The sequence below is a fragment of the Harpia harpyja genome, chromosome 14 (genome assembly GCF_026419915.1).
Source record: "Harpia harpyja isolate bHarHar1 chromosome 14, bHarHar1 primary haplotype, whole genome shotgun sequence".
In the NCBI taxonomy this organism is placed as follows: domain Eukaryota; kingdom Metazoa; phylum Chordata; class Aves; order Accipitriformes; family Accipitridae; genus Harpia; species Harpia harpyja.
In genome coordinates this window covers 37,495,865-37,521,063 of record NC_068953.1, presented here as the reverse complement: position 1 = coordinate 37,521,063, position 25,199 = coordinate 37,495,865, and the positions used below count along the sequence as shown (strand labels likewise).

General features: G+C 46.8%; 1 protein-coding gene across 6 annotated transcripts in view; it reads left to right on the top strand.

Moving 5' to 3' along the window:
* ARID3B (AT-rich interaction domain 3B) overlaps positions 1-24,889 on the top strand; it is a 37,187-nt gene extending 12,298 nt beyond the window's left edge. For 5 of the 6 annotated variants that reach the window (XM_052807738.1, XM_052807736.1, XM_052807735.1 and 2 more), the window contains 7 exons: positions 710-781; positions 2,380-2,452; positions 14,369-14,552; positions 15,787-16,046; positions 16,270-16,527; positions 19,396-19,497; positions 20,228-24,889. In XM_052807738.1, the coding sequence (XP_052663698.1) occupies positions 710-781; positions 2,380-2,452; positions 14,369-14,552; positions 15,787-16,046; positions 16,270-16,527; positions 19,396-19,497; positions 20,228-20,382 (1,104 nt within the window). In that variant the 3' untranslated portion in view covers positions 20,383-24,889. The remainder of the gene's footprint in view (positions 1-709; positions 782-2,379; positions 2,453-14,368; positions 14,553-15,786; positions 16,047-16,269; positions 16,528-19,395; positions 19,498-20,227) is intronic. The other variant, XM_052807741.1, reaches the window with a different exon arrangement.
* Positions 24,890-25,199: the final 310 nt, after the last annotated feature.

Below are 25,199 nucleotides of genomic sequence, written 5' to 3'. Positions count from 1 at the left end.
ATTTCTGTGGCGAAAATCCAGATCCAGGAGTAAGGGTCCTGGCTTGGCAAGAAGCCTTCCAGTGGGATTATTTCCCTCTTTCTTTGGCATACTCTGGTTTTGGTTTTGTAGGCAAGTGAGGGAGGACAGAAGGGCATTTCCAAGTGTGTTCGGTGTCACCTGGCGAACAGAAAGGAAGGATGCCTGGATAACACCTGAGTCTTTCACTAGGGGCTCTGGGATGTACGCTTGGTAAAAAGATGGACATGGAGAGCAAAAGCAGCACATCTCTGTTTAGGTGTTGGACCTCATTACACCAAAGCACCTGCTGCGAGGTGGGGGGGGTTAGTATACTTCTGTTTAGCAGATGAAGGAAGGCAGCTGGTGAACGTGTTGAGGACTTTCCACTGGAATGGTTTTCCCTGGCATCGGGTAGCTTTTGTGAGATACATTCTGCAAGAAAAATCTTAGCGCTGAAAAACTTCCTGACCTTCAGTAGTCTCCTGGAAGGTGAAATCCCACTTCCCATTTTGGGCTGAGTGTCAGAGATTCCAGGAAAGTGTGCTGTAACAAATGCACAAATGTCCCCATCTTTCTAGTCTTTTGGGTCTAAGCCAGCAGCTGCTTTTGCATGTGTTTGTGCCCAAAAATGCACATTGCAAGCTTTCTGGAATTGTCCACAAAGCCTTTCGCTGGCCATCCTTTCACCCTTTCATTTCTCTCTCCCTAGAACGGCAACGTGACCTGGACCGATGAAGGTGATGGATGCCGAGGAAGAGAAATTTCACGAGACTTTGCCAAGGTCAGTCTGATCATGGGGATTTTGGGGAAGGGGTAACTTTGGGGAATTCTTCCCCTGACCTGTGACAGAGGGTGACTACGGAGCCCTCACTATTCCTCTACAGTGAACTTGTAAGAAAACTGCTTTGTCCTACAGCCCTCTGCCTACACACCAGCTATTTTGGGCTGTTTTGTTGCCTTTGGTCGCTGGAATATAGTTTGAACTAAGACTTAATAACCAAACTTTTGACATTTAAAATCTTAGTCAATGCTTTCTTCACCTGGGAGAAGAGTATTTTGTTTCTTGAACCTGATTAGCACTGTGGTCGTGGATTTGAATGTGACAGCTGTGTGTCACATCAGCCAGAGGAATTCATTTTAAACTAAGCTGGCTCTTTCTGAAAGGGTGCAGCTAATTGCTCTGCAAATACACTGGTATGCTTTCTTCCCAGAGCTCAGTGGTGAGAAAGTGCAGAGCTTCACAGGAAATGAGCCCAAAAAGCCTCTCTTCTTTTAGGCTAGATGAATACCAAGTAGCTAGCAGCACCTATGGAGAGGCTGAAATACATATTGCCCAATGAATATTTGCTTTTCCATTGAGCTGCTCCACAAGACTAGCTACAACCAGCAAAAAATTCCCTAGAGTAATCCAGGGTTCTTCCTCGATGCAAATGAGAGAAGGAATTGAATTCTTCATGTAAAGCATTGTCTTCTGTCTTGTTCTATATCCTCCTGTATCTCAATGAGAGACTGACTTCGGCCCTTTCAGCCTGTCGCTTTGTGGCCTCACAGGCTTCTCGATAGGTGAAAATTAGATTTTTCTGTTCAAGAGGTAGTTGTAAGATGACATTCGTGCCTGTCCCTTCTGAAAAATCAGTGGATAATGGTAGCATACAGTGTCTCTCCTTTGGAATAAGCTGCCTATGGAACTTTATTTTAAGTGCTTGGGTTTTTAAGCCTTTTGGTAAAATTATTTCTGCAGAAAATTGGTTCCAGGCTGGTTTCTGATATTTTTTAAGGCTTTTTGGCTTATTATAGAGGAGCCTTTCCTGCCAGGCATTAGTAGTTACAGGATGCCTCTATCCTTTCATGTCCTCCTTCAAGGGACTTGGAGTTTGTCACTTATGTGACAACCCCTGAAGGAGGGAATCGTGGGACTAGGGGAAGCTGCAGAGAAGTTTACCTCCCTGGTGCCTTAAAGGTACGGACCACTAATCTGTCCTGAACCACTGTCACCTTCCTTTTGGTTGTCTTGTCTTTCTTTCCAGCTTGTCTTAATAGTTTCTCTCCCCTTTGCTTCCAGGTGGTTTCAAACCCTGCTCTGTAGTAGTGCTGTTAACTGAGTTGAATCCTGTTCCCCTCAGGGTGCCAGTCTCTACTGTGCCTGGATGAGTTACTGAGGGGCTGAGCAAGGCAAGCCATAACGAGGGTCCTCAAACTATCACTGCAGCCTTGTCCACCAAATTGCTCAGGAATTCTTCCTTGGTTTGCCTCTTTGCCTGCGGCTGCCTTTCACCCCTCCAGTACAAACAGCAGATCACCCGTTGGAAGAAGCTAATACTATTACTTTATTTTCTGTCTCATTGTAGACTGTGCCTTCATTTTTATTTTTATCCCCAGCTCTATGAACTGGATAGTGACCCTGAACGGAAAGAGTTCTTGGATGACCTTTTCATCTTTATGCAGAAGAGGGGTGAGTGAGCATTTGTTTGAACTCAATAGGGTAAAATGGGGCAGAGGGGTGCTGCTGCTGTTTGAATTTTTCCCTCCTGAGTTTGAAAGAACAAATCCAGCCCTTGAGCTTGCAGATCAGATGGAAGAGCAGGTGGTAAGACTTGGGATATTTGCCTTGGGAGATAGGAGCGCAGTAGGAAAGAACTCTGCCCTGTAACTTAGTTTCACAGACCATATTTCTTTACCCTCCTACCTAATATTGATGTTGTCCATGCACTGAAGAGCCCAAGAAGCCTGGTTCTGTGAGGATTTTTGAAGCAAGGCTGAGTACTCCTGGGATTTCTCTGGTCTCCCCTTCAGGTGGCATGATCACACATCTTCTCATGTTTGATTTCAATAGCATGTGGAAGCTGAGTGTGGATGCCTTCACAGTCTGCGTAGAGCAGTGGCATGTAATTTGTGGACTGGGAAAATAGACACCATGCCACATTTTCCTGTATATTCACAATGTGTCATCTTTCTGTTTAGTAATTTTGTGTAACTGAGTGCAGAAGCGTGCAGTTTCTCACATTCCTCCCTGTGGTGTCAGCAACTTGCATCTCTCCTTGCTACAGGAGTGATGATGCATGTGTGAAGTAGCTCAGCTGGGATGTCACAAAAGTCTCTTTCTGTCCCCTAGTTATCAAAGTTCAGTTCCCTCATTGCAAACTATTCATAATATAAATGTGCATATATGTGGTATTGTATAAAACATACATCTCTGAACATTTGTGGTAAATCCTTTGTGGTGCTCTCTTCCTTTACCCCTCCAAGCATGCCAGGCCAGACTGACTCTTCCAACAAAGATGCATCTGACAAAGTGTTAAATTGTGCTATAGACCTTTTCATTGTTTCCAGAAAGTTCACTGAAGGTAGGTGTGAAGAGCAGACATAAAAAGGACCCTTTGCTCTCTCATGGCATAATGCGCTCTCAGTGTGCTGGACCAAACAAGCCAGGTTGTGCTTATTTGGAAGGGAGACTGCCTTAGTGTCACCAGCAATATTGTGCCCTCAGAGTCTAATAAAGCATAAAGATGCAACATCTCAGTCTCATCTATTTGAAAATTATCTGTTTGCTGGGTTGGAGCTAGAACCTTATTTCCAGTTGTCTTTTGAACCCTGCATCTTCAGATGCATCCCCCTCTGTGGATGACTACATCACAAGCAGAGGAAAGGCTGTCCACCAGGCAGCTACTGCAATTGCTCTTCATATCCGTGTCCGTTTTTCCTGGCATGGCTAGAGCTGACAGCTGACCTGTGTGAATTTTCACTCTCCAGCAGTTTGAGGTTATGCTTCCAAGTCAGTTAAAAATTAGAGCTGGGTTTTGCTGGTATTTTTGGCCTTTGCTTGCAGAGGCATAACTGGGCTTAATTAGTTTACTTGCAAATGTTAACCTGAGCTCACATGCTAATGTAAGGGCTGGGATGGCTGGCAGACAAGACAATCTGAAGGGTGTGATTGGCAGCAATAGAAACCTCCAGATACCTAGAGAGAAAACTGCTTAATACTTCAGTGTCTCCTTCCTGTTACCTTTTAATTATTTATAATTGACATGTTCCTGGTGCAGGGACTGAGCTGGTCACCAGCTGGTTGCTGTAGGAGTTTAGCTTTTAATCATCTGGGCATTTCCAACTGTATTTGTTTTCTGGAGACTCCCTTGTTTTCTTACTTGCTAGAAGGCTGAAAATGAAATATAAGAGCCCAGCACCTGTGGGGGAGAGATGCCATGAACTGACAGCCCTCTGCCAGAGGCCCTAGAAATGTTTGGCCCTGCTCTGGGGAATTTGGCTAGATTGCAGGGTACAAGGCAGTTGTGGGCTTGCTTTATACTTTGGCACCCCCAAAAGAAGTAGGCAGAAGGACTCTGCGGAGCTAAGTTTCTTCAGGTTGATAGAACTGAACAGCATAGGTTGAGCTATAGGAGGCAGCTTCGCTTCTGTTGTTAATCTAAGCCGCTGTGTTTTATGCAGAGAAAATCTTTTGACTTGGCATGGTTTTTCAGAATCTGTACTGTCCACTTTTCCCATGCCTGCTCTCCTCACTGCTACCTACAGCAGGGCTTTGGTTTTCTAGTGAGCAGATGGACTTGCCTACTGTGTCCTATTCTGGGATCTTCAAAAATCTGGGAGCTTCTACAGCAAAGTTATCATAGGATACTGTTCAGGCTTTCATTTCTTTTCCCCTTGCTTTATGTGCCAAATGAGCATCCTAAACCAAACACGGCTGAACAGCTGCCTTGTTCTGAAAGAGTCCCCCCAAAGATGGATACAACTGAGGGCTCATTGCACCTGAAAGCGAAGTGTTGTGTTTCTTAGCTAGTATGTGTGAAGAGCTGGTTAATTTGCACCTCATGTCTTAAGGGAATGGAAAGCAGCTCTGCTAATAAACATTGCTGGTGTAAAGGTGGGGATTTTGATGTTGTCCAGGAGGAGCTGGAGAAGTGCTGGCCCTTGTTTGGGGCTGATGGATTTGGGGCACAGATTGCTAACTGATGCTGAACCAAAAAAAGCCTGATGTGAAAGATAAATGACAGATTTCACAGGAGCTACTGAGTAGTTGGAGGGATGAAAAGATTTGGTTGTTGGTGCTGCTGTTAGGAATGTACCTAGAAATGTGAAGCCATGAAACAGGCTTAACGCAGATCAAATGTGCAGGTCTCATCTGCCTCTGAGCACAGCAGGTTGTCGCTGAATGACCACAGCTGCAAGTGATAAAATGGCCTTTCAGTGGCAATAATGATGGAAGAGGGAGATGAGAGGAAAGCTGTAACTCTTCCTTTGTTGGATGTTTTATTCCTTGTATGTGTTTAGGTGAATGGATCCCACCATGGCTGTGATTGAAGGGGCAGATGGGGAGAGGAGGGGAGACCAGCCGATGAGAGCAATTAGTGTGCAGGACTAGCTTCAAACCAGGCATACAACAGGACTGACCTGATGCAGCTTGGCAGGGATGACGCTAGCTTGCTGCATTACCACTTCCACCTTCCCTTTTCTCAGCTCTTCTGCAGTCTCAAACCAAAGGTCGTCTTTCCTCGGACTGAGCAAGGATAAGCAGCTTCAGCAGTGGCTTCCCTCCATCTCCATTGCTGATTTGGTGTCTTGTGACAAGTTGAGCCCTGATGTCTTGAGGTCTGGTTTCTCAGAAGCTGTATTTTTAACCTCCTGCTGCATGAGGAGCTGCTCTATGGGCAAGTTTGTGGTTCAGAGCATTTTTAAGGGCACAGGTTGAGGCTTATCTGCTAGTGCACTATGGAGTGGGTTGCAACTGCAGGCATGGAGGCTGGATTTGTTCTGCCTGCCACTGAGGACACTGCAGGCAGGAGCAGTTTTCTAAGTGCCCAGGCTAGAGCTGCATCCATTACAATAACTCAGGGTAATCTTGTGTTCTCCCATCTTTTGTATTACTGAAAAGAGTTTTATTACAGAAATGTATGTAGCCAGATGGGCAAGTTCATTTACTCAGATCAGATGCAGTGTTAGAGATGATGACATCTTCCACTTCTTTGCGGGTCTTTCTCACCCTGTGAACATACCCTGAAGCTAAATTTTGTCTGCATCTTCTTTGTGTGTGGTAGAAGGCATAGGTATGATGAGTAGTGGAAAAATGTAGCTGTTAGCCCTGTAGCATGCACTAGGTAGCATAGCTAGACTGCTGTTTGTCCCCAGATAGTGAAGGACTGTTAGTGGCATGACTCTTACAGCTGCTAAGGCAGCCACCAATAATTGAGCTGATTGTATTCCACTAGTGCTGGTCAGGAGAGAGTTGGAGTAGTGGGACTGTTTCATCCCCTGGAAGGATCAGCAGTGTTTGTGCAAGACATTCCTCTTGAGAAAAGGTTTGATGGGGAAGAGATCTAACTGCGTGCTATGGTGTATTAGGAAAGGCTCCCTTTCAAGGGAAGCTGTTTTGTTCATTTTAAGTACTGCCTTTGTGAAGACCTCATAAAATGTCTCCAATTGTACAGCTCTACTAATTTTGTTCAAGGTTTCTGTGTGACCTTGGTTTTCCCAGATGGCTTGACCATTCTGGTTTTTTATGTGTATATACATAGAAGGGGCTTTGTAAGTCTGACCGTGTGGTTTTAATGTTTTCCTGCTGTTGTATGCTCTGTCTGCACATTTTAGATGTGGAAATACAACAAATCCAGGGTATTGACAAAAGCATTTACTGATGGATTCTTTTATCTATAGGCCAAGTGGTGTTTATGAAATGTTTGTTCAGGGAATACGCTTCATTCTTCTACTGATTCAATTTTGCAGGTTTCTTCTTTAGATTCTCTGGAGATATTTTCAAATCTGAGTTAAGTAATGTAGTTCTCTAAATGAGACATCAACAGACATAAATTCTCAGCATCCTTTGCTCACGCTACCTGCTTGATGCTGAGCCACAGCAAATGCTTCCCTAAATAGCAGATGATGTTCTGCAGTGGAAAATTCTCACTCGAGGCACTGCAGAGGTCTCTTCTGGACGGTCCAGGTGAACCAGGTGAAGTCCTCTTCCCCATTAGACCCTTGGATTTGTACACAGCTACATCTCTGCCTCCTGTACCTCCTCTAAAGAACCTCTTCTTTGGTCAACTGTTTTGACTTAGACTCAGGAAAAATGGTGACTAGTGTCTTGTGCAAATGGTAAGCAGTGGGGATCAGTGAAATATTTTAGGTTTTTACTTTTATATTGTTGGAAAGATTTACTTTTCCTTAAGTTGTAGGGGAACTGGCATTCTGATTTACATTCCTTTGTATTAAGTGATTTGAGCCTTTCAGAACAGGGAACAGAGAGTGCACTATTCCATGTACTTAAACACTTTTAAGTGATGCTAGGATAAAAACAGGTGCGAAGCAAGGTGCTTGGGATCTCCGAACAACTTAAATCCAGCTCTTCCGGGGATGCATAGTCCTGTACTTGAGGTAGGGCGTTCTGTAGCATCCAGAAGACTCTTGCAGGGAATGTCTCGCTCATCAGCCTTAGGTGCCAGGTGACTAAAAGTCTCCACCAGATACATAAGTTGATATTTTGGGAGAGTTTACCTGGGTCCGTTTGCAAAATTTGCAAATTGCAATAACTTAGAAGTAGTTATCAGCAGGTCCTTCCCATAAGAACCAAACTTTCTCCCCCTTCTGTTTTTCACACATCAAAACATTCATTGCAGACATAGACACGTGAGATTTCTGCCCCCCACCCCCCCGGCCTCTAATTTGGAAAAAGCCTGGAAGTTTCCCTTTGGAAAGATCTAAAAAAATCTTTTCTGGGAGATGACCCAGTACAGTTCAAATAATTAATATCCCTTGGTTTTTAAGCAGCTGAAAAATGGTGTTTTAGAGTGAGTATTGCTTTAGCTCAAAAGAAAAATTGTATTGGAAGCTGCAGTTGTAATTAATGGGGAAAAATAGCATTAGGAGTTGACTTGGTTCTGGCTTACAGGAGATTTGTTTTAAATTTAGCTAGCGTGAAGAACGTTTTGAGCAGCTTAAATGTTTTATGAACTGAGTTGACACTGGACAGGGTACAAAAGAAATTAATTTGAAATGATTGGCTGTTGTTGCTTTGCATGAACCTTTCTTTAGCTTATTCATCTGATACCAGTCTGCTCTAGTGATTGCTGGCTGAGGATCTCTGAATCCCAGGTGCTCCTTCCTGGGTGTACAGAATTGAGTGATGGAGTCAAAGGGGTTTTTTCCTCACTTCGCCTAAAGATTGAGATTTTAAGTTGTCACATGTTTCTCCAGCATCTCAAAGACTGGATGTTTGTGTCTCAAATCCTGATCTTCTCGAGCTCGCTCTTATATTGGTAGTTCCTCTTTGCTATGGGTGTTCTTGGCCTGCCCCCCCCTCAATTTCAACAGCATGTTTTTCAAATTATTAATGACCTGGTGCACTCAAGCAGTGGAGGTGGCTCAACACTGAAGAGATGACCCTGTTGATATCCAGGTGGATGGAAGAAGGTGGAACCGTTTGGCATGAAGATGGTCCAATTTTTGACCTCGTAAAGCCTGCCTGGCCTACCTTTATTTTTGCCAGCTGCCCTCATTTCTCTGCATTGCCTTCTGTATTTGTACCTCTCTTTGCCTAGAGAAGAAGAGTTTGTCCATTTGGTTCAGAGGTCATATGTATGGAAACCCACCACCAGTTGCATGGTGGTTCAACATCTGGTGAAGAAATTTGTAATAGCAAATATATTGGACCCAGCTGTGTCAGTAGCAGCCAAACAGTTGGACTGTAGTTGAGCTGGGTCCAAGAGAGCAAATCTCCATGGGATCTCTGTTTCAGGGATGGAAAAGCACCCTGTGCGGGAAGGTTAATGTGGCTGGAGCCTTGGCTAATAAAAGTGGGGCACTGGATGCCAGTTAGGCTGCTTCCCGTTCAACAGCCGAAATCTGATAAGGGGCTGCCGTCAGCCTCACTTATTGAGGAGGGAAGCAGAAACTGATGGCGTTTCAAGGGGTGCAGATAAGAAGTGGGCCTCCTGTCAAATAGAGCATGATTAATTACCCTCTATCCTGGCTCCTGCTTTGATAGGAGTGTCTAATGGTCTGCAGGCTTGTGGATCAGGTGGTGACATTCCTGTTGGGAGGTGAGAATGCCTGCTGTGGAAATGCCATGCGTAGGGAGAGATTAGATCAGCTGTGGCATGGACAGGGAGGAAGAGGGGAGAGGTGGCTTCCCTTCTGTATACCTTTGCTTTTTATTTTAGCATTGAGTGAGTACTTGGGACAGACTCAAACCAAATTGACAAATAAAACTCATGCGAAGGAGCTGGGGTGGCTGAACAGGCAGCTCTGCATGAAGCCAGCCAGGGTTTGTCCTTGAAGAGGAATTCAGGCAAACTGGGAAGTGAGACAGTGCAGGGTTCAAGTTGATTTGCTCGTAGGCACTACTGCAAGTTGATTTGCACTACTGATTTGCTGTTGAACTGAATTTTACCTCTGTTTAGCCTGCGACAGTGGGGAGAGCATACCAAGTAATTATTCTCTCCCTTCAAAGAAACATGAAGGTCTCTTCAAGACTTGGTTCAAAATTATTTTAAATCACTGTGGACTTGCCCAGTCTCCTGGGGAAAATATGTTCCTTTTGGCTGTCTGATATTGTTTCTCTTCTGAACATATTTGGAGTGGAAGGTGGAAAGAGCAGCTCTTTCCTTACTTGTACAGGTTGTGGCTTAGAAATGCCCCTTCTATGCCTGTTGCCTATTTTTCACTCTAGAGCGTGCTTTATTGCAATTTGAATGTTGCTCTGCAGAATAAATATTTGGGATTATCACCTCCTTTGTTCCTTACTAAAAAGTGGACACTTCTGAAAGTGAATAGGATGGGGAAAAAAATGGGAGGTGATTGAATAAGTAGTGCTCCAGGCTGGGTATAATTAACTGCTCTTTGTCTCTCGCATGCAGGACAAGTCATGGCTTAGACTGCTTGATGGTGGGGAACTCCCTGCAGTGGGCATGGCTCAGCATGAGGAGTGGAGAAAGCAGCCCTTGGCAGGGGCTCTCCATCATGGAGGACTCCCAAAGCCAAGCAGATCCCTGCAAAATGAGAGGGGACTATTTTCTCTAATTTGGTTAAGAACATTCTTAGGGGCAGTTTTCCTTGTTTAACATCAGTCTGCATCTTCAGATTTAGATCTGACTGAAGTCTGGCCAAGATAGGATGAAGAACAGGAAAAAAAACCACCTTGAGCAGCATGCTTGGATGGGTGAGGAATATCTTGGTCCAAAGCTTAGTTTCCTTTCAAGAAATGGAAAGGCTGAGCCCCAGCACCGAGAGAGTGGCTGTTGTTGCAGGGGAGCGGAGCCTGCGTGTGCTGATGGCTCGGCTAATGCCCTTTCCCCAGATACAGGTTTATTGCCAATAGATGTAAAAACAGTCATTCAAAGATTATCTGGAGTTTACAGGTTCCTCAGTCCCTTCTTAAATTATTCTTGAAGGATGAAAATCAGTTGCTCCTTCCTTTGCAGCGCAGGGGACATTCAAGCCTATCCATATAAGCCCTTTAGGCTTCTGTTACGTCTGCCTGAAACACAAGAGGCTTTTGAATGGGGTGAAACAGCTTGGCAGGGGGGGCTGCTTATTTCCCTTGAAGGACAGAGATGTTTATAGCTACAGTCAGGCTTCCTCCAGGGATGAACTCTTTATTCCAGAAATCTGAATTGTAGTTACAGTGGTCTTTCCCTTCAGAAAACCGGGAGCCCATGGGCTGTAGGATGGATGATTCTTCTTTCTCCTTCCAGAGTTTGCCTGACCTAGAGTTTGTCTTCCTGAGGTCTCCAATGCTCATCAAGTACGCATCATCCCTTTTGCAGTGGAAACAGACTCCTTGTGTGCCCCCCTTTGGCTAATTCCTTGCAGAAATGTCTTGTACTTACATAGCTGGGGTTATACTAAAAGGAAGAAAAGTCGTTTACTGAGAAAACTAGGAGAGGAGCCAGTCCTCTTCCTCGACCTCTTCTCGAGTCGGGCAAGGCTTCTGGCTCTTTGCAAGCACAGTACCTACAGCATTTCAGAGAGCCGGCAGAATAGAGAGGCTTGAAAGTACAGTAAAATGAGTTTGCCATCAAAAGGCAACAAGTCTTATGCTGTGCCCCCGGCTGCTGACCTTTCCCTCTGGAATTCTCCCCTCTGACCTCCAGATCATTAATCCTGATGCTGCCAGATGACAGTAATCCATCATGGCCCCTGACAAGCCTTGCAGCCGCCTGTGAAAGGATCCGCTCGGCTTCAGCATCCAATCGTCCCATGATACTCGTTTTTCAGCCTTTCCTGTTTGAGTGCTGGGAGTTTCCAATAAAGACTTTATCGCCTTGCCTTTCCTTGGAGAGGGGCTGGGGGAGGAGAGGGCTGTGAGAGCAGCCTTTCCGTGCTTCTCAGCTCTTTTGCAGTCAGATCCTATGAAACATGCAGAGCCCTGTCTTGCTCTGAAAAGTCCAGTTAATATACCAGCTCCAAAACCCAAATAACCCTTTGCTAGCTCTGGGGGATGTTACTTGGAGTGGTACTGTGAGAAAGTGTGGCAGGAAAATGATTGCATCTCCATGCTCAAGTGGTAGAAGGATGGAAGTAGTTTTGTCCCTGCTCTAAAGTTTCTCAGCCCATGTAAAGAAATTTTATTGGGGGCGGGAAGCTATAGGTTTTCGCTTAGTTTGTAAAGCCACAAATTAAATTTCAGGGCACTTTGGTCTGCGGGTCTTGTTTAAAAGCAAACTTCAGGAAGGGAAGGTGTCAAAGGGTTAGTAACGTGAGGCAGGGAGGTCAGATCTGATTGCTGTTTCTACTCCAGCTATGAGCAGGCTCTCTGGAAATATATTTAAGCCTTTATTTCCCACTGATGCAGATAATGTTTGTCCCTTTCCATGGAGTATTTGGATAAATATACTTGTGTACCTTTTCAAATGCTGAGACGGGAGAATCTATAGAAGAGTAAAACTGTGTTTAGGATAAATGCAGTATATTAAAAAGTAGGTATTTCCTTATACTTCTGTATTAGCAGCTTGTTTGCCTGAGGAGCCTTATCCATGCCCTTCCCTTTCACTCTCCATCTGGTCACTGTCCAAGGAGAGCTGGATGAAAGTCCCTTCTGGACAAGTTAATGCTATTCCCTAAATTGGATTGGGGAAAAGTGGGTGGCTTTGCATGGCGCGGGGTTGCTGGAGGAATGGGGAAGAAGGTTTTGATCCTGCCCCAGTGTACTAACGGCTTTGCTGGCAATGCAGTGCCACTTAGGACACCCCGGCTTTCCTTGCTGCTGGGGCAGAAATGCTGAACTGTTAATGAAGGGGCATTTTGGGGTGGAAAAAACCCACCCCTGGCTCTTCCTAGAAACCTCTGAGAGAAATATTTGCCTGCTTTTCATTTGGAGCTGGCTGGGTGTGACTCCGGTTACTGTGGCTCAGCTGATGAATGATAACTTAAGGCTGGTAACATGATCACTCCCAGCCCTCTGTGTGACTGAAATGACGCTGTTAGTGTGCTCTTAATCTTTGCAATAACACACGGAGACAAAATGGTGGCTGAGGAAAAACCAAAGCAAATTGAGGATTGCATTTACACAGGCTGCCCTTTTGGGAGGGACTGGCTCCTGGCTTGGGGCAGCCAGCTGGGATGGATGGAGCCGCAGTGCATTTAAACAGTTTGGAAACATCTCTATCTCTGCTCCCTGAGGGAAGTGTCATCTCTGAAATGCAGGAAGAGGATCTGATGCAGTTTATGAAATTACTGCTTTGTGGACTTTTCTGTTGTGGACAGGGAAGGGGTTGTTTAGAGAAGGCAAGGAAAAGAGGATATGATAGATATAAAATGACGGAGCATGGAGACGAAGCCTGATCAGGTTGCTCGTTATGTTTTGTTACAGTTTAAGAGTTAGTAACTTGGTGAACTTGAAGACGGCCCTTTTAAAGCTGAAAAAGTTTACTTTCTCTATCCAACATCTCATTAACCTGTGGGAATTGGTACCATGAGCTAATGCATAACAGGCTTCAAAAAGAAAAGAGAAAAAAAAAATGACACTTACATGTATAATGAGGACATCTGCAGAGCTGAGCTGCACTCCTTTTCACTAAACAGAATAAAACCCATTTATAAGGGCCATAAACTGCTCTGCTTCGGGGCATTAACCGAATCGCTGGCTGATGAGCAGTGGCAGAAGTCTCCCCTGTGGGTTGGGTATTCCATAATTGTCCATTGCAGCGCTTCGCAGGCTTTCCTGTAAAGGCTGGTGCTGACCATTGTGGTAGACAGGATACTGACCTCAGATGGATGGCTCTTTGATCCAGGACAGTATTTCCTATGCAAAATAAAAGATTTGCTACATCAGCATTTTTCCCCCTCTTCCTCTCCTTGCCTAAATCTCATTAGTTTGACCTTTTTAAACCCTGCACGCTTTATCACTTTAAGGTGCTGCTAAAAGGGCACTATCAGGTTAAAAAAATCAGATTTTCTTACTTCTGTTAACCCACAGGATGACAAAACTGAACAGGAAGGATAGAGCTGTTTCCCTGTCTGCCCTGTCTATCCTCGCAAGGATAGAGCAAGACCTTCTTTTGGGCTCCAAAAAGCATTTGGATGCCTGGTGCTTCTCACAGCAGCCGTGAGGATGCCTGGCTTTGCAGTGTGTCTGCAGTCAGGCACCCTGATGCTCCGTTACACTGCTCATTTGTTCACCTCCACCATCCACGCAATTTCTCTAGCTTTCTCGCAACAAGTTCCTGCTCCAGCAGCTGCGTTGCGGTTGCTACCAAGGTACGCGTGTGGCCTCATTGGTGTGTCATTCAGGAGCGCGTTCAGGGAAAAGGAGTGGGAGGGTGAAAACGCCTTGTGAGAGCAGAAGCTGTAGCAAAACGTTATGCGTGTGCTTGCGAGGGAGGACAGAGGTAAATGTACGTGGGGGAGGGAGGTGCTCTCAAGTGTCGTGTGCCCTTTTCTATCACTGTTCCCAAGCAATACAGGATGGCGGGTCCTGGGGAGTGAGGGAGCCAAATCCCAATGTACAAGTAGCTTGAGTTGCCTGGCTGCTCAGCCCCTTCGTGAGCACAAGCAATACAGATTTTTATCTGAGACTGCCCTAGGAGCTCATAAAAAATGATTCCCCTGTGCTGCTCCCTCACCCCTAGGTCTGAATGGTCCCTACTTCCCGTCTTTCTATTTTAGAAGTTGCTCTTAGCTGCAGGTTATTATTTGCCTGATAATTGCTTTTGCCTACAGGAAAGGATTTTTCATGAAAAAGACGTGCCATGTAGCTACACTTCTCTGGCTCATTTACTCACCCATCGAGAGGCCTCAAGTCAGGCTACAAATAGAGTTGCCTGAATTTCCTATTAGAGAGAAGATCAATAGCCCCAACCTGCCAGTTTTCTTGGCCTCATTTTCTCTCTGACTCCATGTTTCCTTCCCTGCTGTTTCCCTGCAGGAACTCCCATCAATCGGATCCCCATCATGGCAAAGCAGATCCTGGATCTCTACATGCTCTACAAGCTGGTGACTGAGAAAGGAGGGCTGGTGGAAATCATCAACAAGAAGATCTGGCGAGAGATCACCAAAGGCCTTAATCTGCCCACCTCCATCACCAGTGCCGCATTTACGCTTCGAACCCAGTGAGTCCAGAAGGTCTAACAGCATGGATGTGAACACAGAGTGGGGATTGGGGAGTGCAAAGCAGGGACTGGGGTGGAAAAATTGGAAGACTAAATTCTACTCTGTGGCCAGGGAGGAGCTGATAAATTGCTCTATTTATCCCTCTCACCCAAGGCTTGCAGTTTTTCCTTTCGATTCCTTCTGCTCTCATTTTTCTTAGCAGTGATTCTTCCTGAACTCATTCCCCTTCCATCACTACAGTCCCAGCACTAATATGCCATCTACTTGTTCGCTGTGCTCTGCGCCTCCATCCATCCTGTGCCTTTCTTGCCTCTTTGGAGCTTAAACTCCTCGGGGCAAGGAGGGTCTTGCTCTGTCTCTGAAGAGCACTTGGCACAGGGAGGAAGGAGGGAGGCCTCCTGATTTGTAGGCATCAAGTATGAACTTGATCACTGGTGTCAGTCTGTTGTCACCACTAAGTTGTGGAAAGTTGCACTTAGCACCTACTTACTGTGAGGATTGGTTTTCTGACCTGCAGTACCCCACATTGTTAGCCAAGAAAAAAAAAAGGAAAAAGTAGAATAAGCAGAGGAAAAAGAATGGTGAAAGTAAACCTGCTGTAAAATTTAAGCAACAGGGCAAAGCTGTGCTTTAGTGACTCGAAGCCTGGGGTCTGGGAGTCCACACCCAGCTCTTCTGCAGACTCGGTTTTCTTGGAAGTTATTAGAGCCCCTGAGTCCCAGAGAGGGAAGCTCCTTGCCATTTCTACAGCCTTTGGTGCAAATAGGCTGTCTCCTGTGAACGTGTGTGCCAGAATTCAGCAAAAGCAGTAAGGTTTGGTGCTGCCCAATACAAATGACTTGAGCAAGGGTAATTCCTCAAACTTCCTTCCTTGCACTAAGGGTTACGGTCCAAGATCTTAATTCTTACTAATTTTAGATGGTGTCTCCGTTGTAAAGGAATCCTGGATGATTCTTTTCTGCCCTTGTGGGTGTAGTAGTATGTACCTATGTGCTTCCCTGTAAACACTGAGTAAATTCGAAGTTTCTTTGAGAGCTGTGCTTCACACCCAAACTGCTCAATGCTTATTAAACCGAGCGCAGCAGTGGTCATGATATGCAGACAAAGACTCCAGATCTGCAGAGGACCTCAGTCTGAAAGTCTTTCTGAATGCAATGCTTGTTGCTGTGGCCTATAATTCCATGTTCTTTTGAGAAACCTACTTGAGTTTCCCTGTGCTCGCCTCTCTCCCAGGTACATGAAGTACCTATATGCCTATGAATGCGAGAAGAAATCCCTCAGTTCTCCTGCTGAGCTTCAGGCTGCAATCGACGGCAACAGGCGGGAAGGCAGGCGGCCCAGCTACAGCTCCTCTTTGTTCAGCTACTCGCCCACCACCACGGGGCCTCCTTCCCTCCTGTCTCCCCCAAAGATCCGCTTCCCCATCATTGGCGTCGCACCGGGCAGTGGGACCAGCAATCCTCGGGTGTCTCCAGCAGCAGCTGTCAGAAAAGGTCAGCTACTTTTACTTGCAGCGAAGAGGGTGGCTGAATTAAGAGGTGCTGGCACTGAAACACAGTTATTTTCCATTTTGCCCACCCAGACTACTTTGTACTTGAAAGTAGTGGGACTTGGGTGGCTCTGGGTTTGCAGAATATTCTGCCTGTGGTTTAAACTTTTGCATGCTCACTTTAGGAAGGGCTCTGGGAGGGACTAAGTGACTCTTTCATCTTCTAGGTGATGGTGTGCCCTTGACTGTGTCTATGCCAAATCGTATTGCTGTGCCAGTGACCTTGGCTAGCCAGCAGGCAACTGTGGCAGCAAGAACAGCCACCCTAGAGCAGCTGAGAGAGAGACTGGAGTCAGGAGAGCCTCCGGAGAAGAAGGTCTCACGGATGACAGAGGAGGAGCAGCGGCTTGTCCAGCAGGCTCTTCAGCGCAACCTGTTCAGCATGGCGCGGCAGATCCCCATGAAGATCAAAATCAATGGCAAGGGTAAGCAGCACCTCTAGATACACAAAAGGTCTTTGCAGACTGCAGCAGGGAGGGAACTGCTCCCAATCTAGGATGTCAAACGCCTCTTTACACACAGCTTTGATTATCTCTCTGGGTACCAGGCAGAGGTTACTGTCAAGAAGCTGTTAAAATGGAGCACAATAGCTGCAAAGCTAAACTGTAGCAATGTTTTGTTAGGTTTTATTTACTGCTGCTGTTTTTATTCTATTCTTGTTGATGCATAATCCAGTATCATCTGAATCCAGCCTGAATTCAGAAGCACCCTAGCTGTGTTCAGAAAGCTCTGCATCTAAGCTGATAAAACCCACCTGACCCATACAACAAGACCCTTACTCTGAGCTTATGACCTCCTGTGTTGATCACAGTGAGATTGCTTCAGGACTCAAGCTGTTATGTCTCCGCAGAACTTGCGCAGTGGGGAATTGCCACTTTCAGTTGATGCTAGCTCAGTTGTCCTTGCAGCGGTGCTCTGTTGCATGCTGTAAGTATGCTCCTTCCTTCACGGGAAGCATATGGGTTGGCTGAAATCGCTTTGGGCCACATATCTGACCCCCTCCTGTTTAATACCTGGTGTATACTTCAGATCCGAGAGCATGGTTTAGCCTAGCCATAGGCAGTCCTGTGATTCTGCAGTCCATAAGATGACTTTCGGAGGGGAAGCCCATCATGTGCCAGATGCTCAGCTTTCCCCTGCCCTGCTCTGAGCCTCATGCCAGCATTGTGCTGCAGGGAATGATTTTCTGTCCTTTCCTGGTGAGGAACCCTTTTAATTGATCGTGGAGGTAACAGCTTTTTCCATATGGGTAGCAGACTGCAGGAGATGGGGGAGAGAGATGCCCAGCTTTTAGGAATCCTTTGTCAGGTGTGATGAGGAGGCCGGCCACAAAGACCTGTGTATCTGCAGAGGGACCTACGCATCACAGGGCTTTTAGCAAGTCAGGTGATTTCTACCAACATCTGCTGCAACCCTATGCACAGCCTCCAGGCAAAGAACTCCTGGCAAGGCTGGGTTAGAAGGTCACATATAAGCAGCATTCATGGCCTGGGAAATGCACTCCTGAAATGCTTTGTAAAAGGGGAGTCACCCTGTAAAGGTCACATTGTCAGAATCAATACTGTTATGTAGTGGCTTCAAAAGCTGATTAAGTGCTGTAGCTCCCTTACCTGTCCCGCGGGCTGCACTTCACTGGAGAGCAAAGCCTCAGAAAATTTCAGTCCCAACAGCTGCTTCCTCCAAACCTTTTGATCCATCAAAATTAAAGGTCTCAGACCCCTTATTAATTGTACATTTGGATGTAGGCACAAGGCCAGGCAAGTTTGGCACAGCTTAGAAGAAAGGGAAGAGTTGTTCTTGAGGCCTTTGCTAGGAGTGCTGGTAAATGCTTTATTGAGATGCTTTGCCAGAAATATACATGGCAAAGGGTCAAAGCAGGTTCCTCTTTGAAGCAGTAGCAGCTTCCTGCAGAGTTAAATGGGATCAGGACTTCACATCATGGTTCCTGGCAGCTGTGCATCCACCTAAACTGTACATTTACATAAAAACAAAACAAAAACGAAAATAGTGAGTGAAAGGGAATACAAATTTTATCAAGTAATGTTCATTCCCTCCCATCTCACTTATTTTTTTTCTCTCCACCCTGAACTTCCTAAATCAAAATGCTAGGAACAATTTTAGTCTCTATAAATAGTAACAGGCTGAGGGCTGAGGATTCAATGATACTATTCCCACCTTTGATAGCTGACTGTGGGCAAGTCTATCCTGTCTTTCGTGCCCTAATTTTCCCAATTACAAAATAAAAATATTGTGCTTTGTAAAGTGTTTTGAGAGGCGCTGTTGAAAAGCACCGCATGAGCTTATCACAGCTTGATAGCAACATTTAGGTTAAATGCTAACAACGTCCTTAGCATTCTTTACAGAGACAGTGGATTTGCTGTCCTAGCAGACTTGAAAGGAGCTAAAAACATGCATTTTATATGCAATGTCAGAGCCTGAGCAGACTGTCTGCATAATCTCTCTCCGTTTTAATAGCCCAATGCCCCAAAACCAACATCGGGTCGGCTGGTAACCATGATACGGCTGTGCAAACTGTAAGCGTTGCATTCGTGAGCGCAGAGAAGCAATCCTGCAACCCAGGCTCACAGTTATGGGTTGCTTAGGTTGGAGGTTCCGAAGCGCCCGGGAGAGTTTGACGTTCAGCTCCCCTTAAATGTCAGTGCCAATTGAACCCCTGCTCTGCACTGACGCTTCCAGAGCTGCCCATCACGGCTTAGAAAGGACTCCCCAGGCTGAGGACGGGGAAAAAAACCAAGAAAAACAGATTTCACATGCGCTGTAGGGGTAGCCAAGCATAGTGTTCCTGGGTTTGAGTCCTTGCTGCTGTGAGTAGTCCCCTCCCTCCAGCGGCTGCTGGAGCTGCTGCAGTCTGAGCCCTGCACAGGGAGTCACACCAGCTCCTCGAGAAACTGCCACCCCCCAGCAAAGGGGTAGAGGACTGTGTGTATGCTCCCAGTCTGCTGCAAACACAGCCACAATCCAGCCAATTTAAATGTGGTCTTGTCTCATGTGCTGGCAGCTTTTTCTTTGGAGGGGATGTTAATTTGGCCATCCAGCGTGTGAGTCGGGGAGAGATTTGCAAATGCCAGTAGGCTCCCAGCCCATCCTGAGTTCACACTGAAGCACTTAAACACCTTTGGAGACTTGTAATAGGACTGGAAGTGGACATCGTGTGGGGATTTCCTCACCAAAGAGGAGACAAAAGGAGGGCTGTGTACAGCTTTGATCATCGGTGGATAGTGCAGGGAACGGGACAGTTACTCTCTAACTCTGCATCTCTTCTTTCTTGAAAGAAGATAAACCTGACTCAGCGGCGGCGGCAGCACTGAATTTGTCACCTAACGGCATTGGGAGTATTAACATGTCGGTGGAGATTAACGGCACAATTTATGCTGGTGAGAAAGAACCGCTCCTGGGGATGGGTAGAGAGCCAGGATGGTGGTGCAGAGTAGGACGTGGAGAGGGTGGTGTGCTTCCAGGGGCTGGTCTTTGCCAAAGTACAACACACACAACCTGTCTGGCTTAGGAAGCTCAGCAGGAGATGATTTCTGTTCTCTTTTTTTTTTGGTCCTAGGCAGTCAAGATGAATGCCCTTTCCTTTTGGTGGTGGTAGTTAGTATTTTTTAAATCTAAGGGAAGGGACTTCTATAGAAGTGTTAATAGGAAGTATTATCCCTCTTCTGCTGAGGAGTGGCTTTACTCAGCTTTTCTTCACGCAATCCCGGGAACCACGAATTGTTGTCCCCTGTAGGGCGCTCAAGCCGTTTCACTTCTGCAGGTCACACACACGCATGTTTGCACAAAGCCCAAGTGGGAGGCCTGGCACTGCAGTGCCATGAAAGTTGTTTCTCTCCTCCAAAAGTGTTGAAGCTACTTGGGATTTTTGTCTTCTGTAAGCACAACATCCCTGTGACAGAACAAGTCCCGGGGGATCCATTCTGTATCCTGGTCACCATTGACCCTCTGATCTGCCTCCAAGCCCTCTTGTCTTGCGCTGAGCCTCTTTCTGTTGGGATGCGATCTTTGGGGTTGGATAGACTGCCCTTTGCTCTGTACCGTATCCTTGTCAGCCGTGCCACCCCATAGTCCCAGTAACCCTTTTCTTTACCTCTCTCTGCCTTGCAGGAGTGCTCTTTGCCCAGAAGCCAGTCGTCCATCTCATTGCAGGCTCCAGCACCCAAAGTTCCTGCAGCAGCAGCAGCAGCTCCCACTGCTCTCCCAGCCCTACCTCATCCCGGGGAACCCCCAGTGCAGAGCCCTCCACCAGCTGGTCTCTCTGATGGACGGCCGAGCCTGCTGTCTCTCACACTGGCCTCTGGCAGCTCTTCCTCTCTGCTCTCAGCAGGGAGCGAGCCGGGAAGGAGTCGCACAGATTACCTCATCTCAAGGAACCTGCTTTTGTGGTTGGCCAACAGCAAGATGATGATGATGCTGAAACCTTTCCATGCCAGCGAGTTTTTCTTCATCGTCTGTTTGTCCAGCCTTTTTCTTTGTTCTCCCCCTTTCTTCCTCCCTTTTGCTTTTTGTTTTTTTCCTCCTCCTCCCAGGGTTTGCTGTGTTCCTGTTGGGGGGTGGGACATGGAGGGGGGGGCATGCCTGGCGTTTTTCAATCAGGGATCGTCTCTAGGAGCTGCGGGTTGAGAGATGGCTGAGACGTCACCAAGGCAGGTGGAAAGAGCTGGAGTTGGGGCGGGGAAACTTGGTTCTCCTCGAACCAGTAGCCACAAGGACTCTTCCCACAAAACAACTCCGTGTATTGACAATCCTAAGAGCCGGCGGGGTGCCTTGCCCCTGTCCTCCCATGGCTTATGCTGCAGAAGGCCAGGCGGCTGCAGAGCAGGCAAGCTCCCTCGCTTTTCTTCTTCAGGCTCTGTCGTGGTCTGGTGTTCGTATGTCCTCCTGTAGAACACATGCTCTTGGCTTGTGAGCCTCCTTCCCCCTCTCCGAGGTCTTGGCAAGAGGGGAAGGACTTTCTCACTGCTATGTTTGACCCATAGACACATTAAAAACCTCTCGATCAGCTGCTTCGTTCTCCTGGCTGGTGCTGGCCTCTTCCCTACTGTTGCCTTCAGGCTTTCAGCCAAGTTTTAAATGCCCTCCACCTTGTCTCTCTCCCCTTGAGGAACTCATCCCACTGACATTTACCCTGACAGCCTGAACTTATTGTGGCTTGCTGCTTTGATCCTCTGCCCCCTTGACACAAACGGGCTGTCATTAGGCTTCCTGGAGCGACTTCCTTCTCATAAGGTGTCTTTCAATAGCCCCTGGAAGCTCTCCACATCCGTAGGCTGAGAAAATAGAAGGTGATATTTGAAATCTAATTCAGTGGGGCTGTGGTGCATGCGTAGGCATTGCGGTTAATGTTACACACACGTCGTTTCGTTGGTCTCTGAACAAGCCTACAGAAGCCCGGTCCCCTTCAAATTGTACATGAGCGAAAAGAAAGCAGCTCTCAGTTGAGTAAGACCTTTTGCTCTCCTGGGTGGAAGCAGAGGAAAGGAAATCAAGCCCTTCCTTGCCCTTTCCCCTCAAACCTCCAGTTGAAAGCAAGCAAAGGCTGGCCCTGGCTCTCCCGTGTCTGGAGCCAACCAAGCTGACTTAGGGACTCCATGAAGTCGGCTCCTGCTCAGGTGGCCTCATTCTGTCCCCTCTCTTCTTCTGGCCTTTCCCACACATGCTTTCCCGAGCCTGGAGATCAGGTCCAAGCACCATCCATCCTGCCCTGGTGACGTCCTTCCTATCCTTCAGGCCCAAGTCAGGTTTTTTTGAGCAGATGAAATACCTCAGATATGTACTTGTTGTTGGGGTTTTTTTGTTTGTTTTGGGTTGGGTTTTTTTAACCTCTTCAGGAAGTATTGGCATATCTTATCGCTTGTTTTTTATATGTGGTTTTGCTGACATTGTGTTTATTTTTTTTATTTTTAATTGTATCACCAAAGACAGAAAGAAAAAAAAAAAAGGCTGAGCAAAGGAGCAGCAGTGGCTTCCCTGTCCTTTAGGCCAGCAGGAGACAAGCTGAACAGCATTGTCCCAGGACATGTGCGTGACACAGGAGGGCAGGTAGAGGTAGGAAAAGAGGGCAAGAGCGACTGCTTACTTAGAAGATCTGTCTTTCACGTTGGACGCGAAGGTGTCGCCAAAGTCCCTGTTATTTTTCCAAGCTCCAGGATCTGTGCTTACCTTTAGCAAAGCTGCTTAGTGCAGCTGGGAGATGACAGCACTACTTACACTACAGATTGGCCAAGCCTCTTGCAGGAAGGTGGTTTCTGGCACCTGAAAGCACAGCTTGGTCTTGTGGTGCTGCAGCCAACCACCTCCTCAGCTGTGCTGGGACTTTGTTATCCCAGACACAGCTAATCCTGTCTACACTACAAGACTAAGCCATGTTGGGTAGCCTTCGAGAGAGGCACCAAAATAAGAAGTTACTCTAGTTTTTCACCTGTACGTAAGTGCCTCTGTAACAACCATCTGAGCTAGTAGATGTATTATGATCTAAGTGAAAACCATGTTATAACTCCAGAGGTTCAGCCTGCTAAAAATCAAGTTTCCCCAAGTGTGGTGGGCGAGTTGTCATGTGTCATTCCAGTATGAGAAGAGAAGGTCACCTTTTAACTGCTCCTGTGGGTGAGCAGAGCTGTTGGGAGCATTTAGCTCTGTGCAGGACGGGAGGCTCAAGGCACTGTTGCTGTTACAGGCTGTGCCTGCCTGCACTGCTGAGCCCAAGCTTAGCCTAGAAGAGCTGAGCTGTGAGGACTTGAGCCTGTCTTAGTGTTCTGTGAGACTTTACAGGTCCAGGGGAGATGCCCTCCTGCAGTACCTCTGTTAGCCATGGCACGGTCCCTGTGCTCCCAGGTTGTCCTGCTCCCAGAAGCTGTTTATTTTATACTACTGAAAAGAGCATGGCTTTAAAAAACACCAGGCCAGATACCACCACAGGAAAAGCCCTGTCAGCAGCCCGAGGATTGGACTTAAAAATGTACATAGAAAACGAAACAAATAATCCTTCCTTTAAACTCTCAAATATCAGGTTCTCCGTTGTAATTCCCAAGCACTGCTCGGCTGGGCTGCTGCTCCGTCCTTGAGAGCTGAGTGCTTGTGTAAACCACAGGCGGGACCTCCGAATTGCAAGAGCCTCTGTGCTCTCTATACAATTAGTTTATACACTATGACTTGAGTTATCCTGCTACCCGACAGCGTGAGGACTTGGTGGGAGGAAGCAGGAAAGTGGGTCAGAGTGCACATGTCCTGAGATAGATGCTGCTCCGAGATGTCCCATCTCCGGCTGCTTTTAGCTAGAGTAATGACCACCCGCCGGGCACGGGAGGCCGAGCTGCTCTTTGGCTTCAGGGCTTTTGCTTGGCAGATCCTGCAGGCCTCCACAGCATTTCATCCTCGCAGGCTCGGAGAGGATTTTCCAGACTCTGGGGCTCATTCAGATTGGGTTTTTTCCCTTTTTTGTTTTCTTTCGGTTGGGGTTTTTGTTTTGGGTTTTTTTTAGGGGGGTGGGCTTCGGGGCTGTTTCCTACAAGTGGGACTGGGGCACTTTCTGCTTTTCCTTATGCTTTCTTCTCTGGTCCTGGGGAGCAGAGGTTAGTAATGGGTGGTTTTGCTTATGTATCACATGCTAACATTGTGTTTTCTTGCACAGAAAGGCACTCGAATCACTGAACTGCTAAACAGCTTTGACACTACTAGAGTATTAATGTTTATAAGCTTTACACAACTAGACTGGAAATAGACAGGGACTAACAGATTGTTTTGTATCCAATTCAGGGAAAGAATCAAGTTGGGATGCGTAACAGATACCTCAGTAAAAATAAGCTGCAACAATAAACTGGTCCTTTCTCAGTACACAATGATGAGGACCAGCCATTCAGACTGTGAAGAGTAACCCTTTCCCTCAGCCTGGCTTTGATACTGGCAGTTGGCTTAATGCATGTTTCGCTGAGCTCCAGATCTCCTGCTGAGCTGCCAGGCTTTGGGGACAGGGTTATGGAAACCAGCAGCAGAGATGGGGCGGAGGAGCCAGGAGCCGGGGAAGGCTGAGCAAGGATGGTGGATTGCTCCCCCTCTCCCTGGCTCCGCTTCATTTCACTCGACCGTGTTCGATTGTATAGTACTCAGGGGTTTTGATACTGCGGGTAGGACTGTTCCTCGCGTGAAGTGCTCCGCTTTGCAGTGTGGCTAATTCTCTTTCAACTCCAGACCAGCGAAGGTTTTGCAGTGAGCAGCCAAAAAAAAAAAAAAAGCCCCCAGCTTGCTTCTGTGCAGCCTTGATGCTTCTGTTTTGGGGGAGATTTGCCAGCTGGGTTTGACGCCCAGCTGGAGGAAAAAAAAAAAACAACCACAAAACAAACCCAAACCTGCTTGTCCTCTTCCAGCAGATCCCAGTTTATGGCGGGATCGAACAAAGTTTGTGAGCTGGGAAAGGGGGAAGAGGTGAGGGGGAGGCTGCGTGCCTGCTTGGCTCCCAAAGTGAATGTGAACGTGTCACACCAAGTCCTTTTGGCCGCTGCGTGCGTGTGTGTTCTCCAAACGGATTCAGATCAGATGTTTTCACCAAACAGCTGCAGCAGCCTTGCTACTAGTTTTCTTACCTATTTAAAAAAAAATAAAATAAATAAATAAAAAAAAGAAATGTGATAGCCTAGGCGGTGGATAAATACCTCAACGTCTCCTTCCAACAAGTGTCTGTATATGTTGTTGTTGGGTTTTTTCTATCTTACACGTTATCTGAATGTTTATATTCCAATAAACTTCTACCTCTTCACATGGTGACCCCGCAAGCCTGATTTGTGGCCACGCTGTTTCACTCAAGTGTGAGTTAAGGATTTCCCAGCCCCTTCTTCATCCCAGGAAAGTATTCCCAGAGGCTGGGTCAGCCTAGGTGAGGTCTGTGTCCTGGCAGGTCTCTATGCTCCCAGTTTGTGGGGACACCTGGGCTGTAAACTTTATCTGGCGTGATACAGTTTTGGAGTGGTGGCTAGAAACGAGCTGGATACCTGTGGGGTGAAACGATCAGGTTTCCAGGTTGGATCCCGGCTGGGAAACCCCCTCTGCACAGCTCTGTGGGAGAACAGACATTGAACAGATGTGT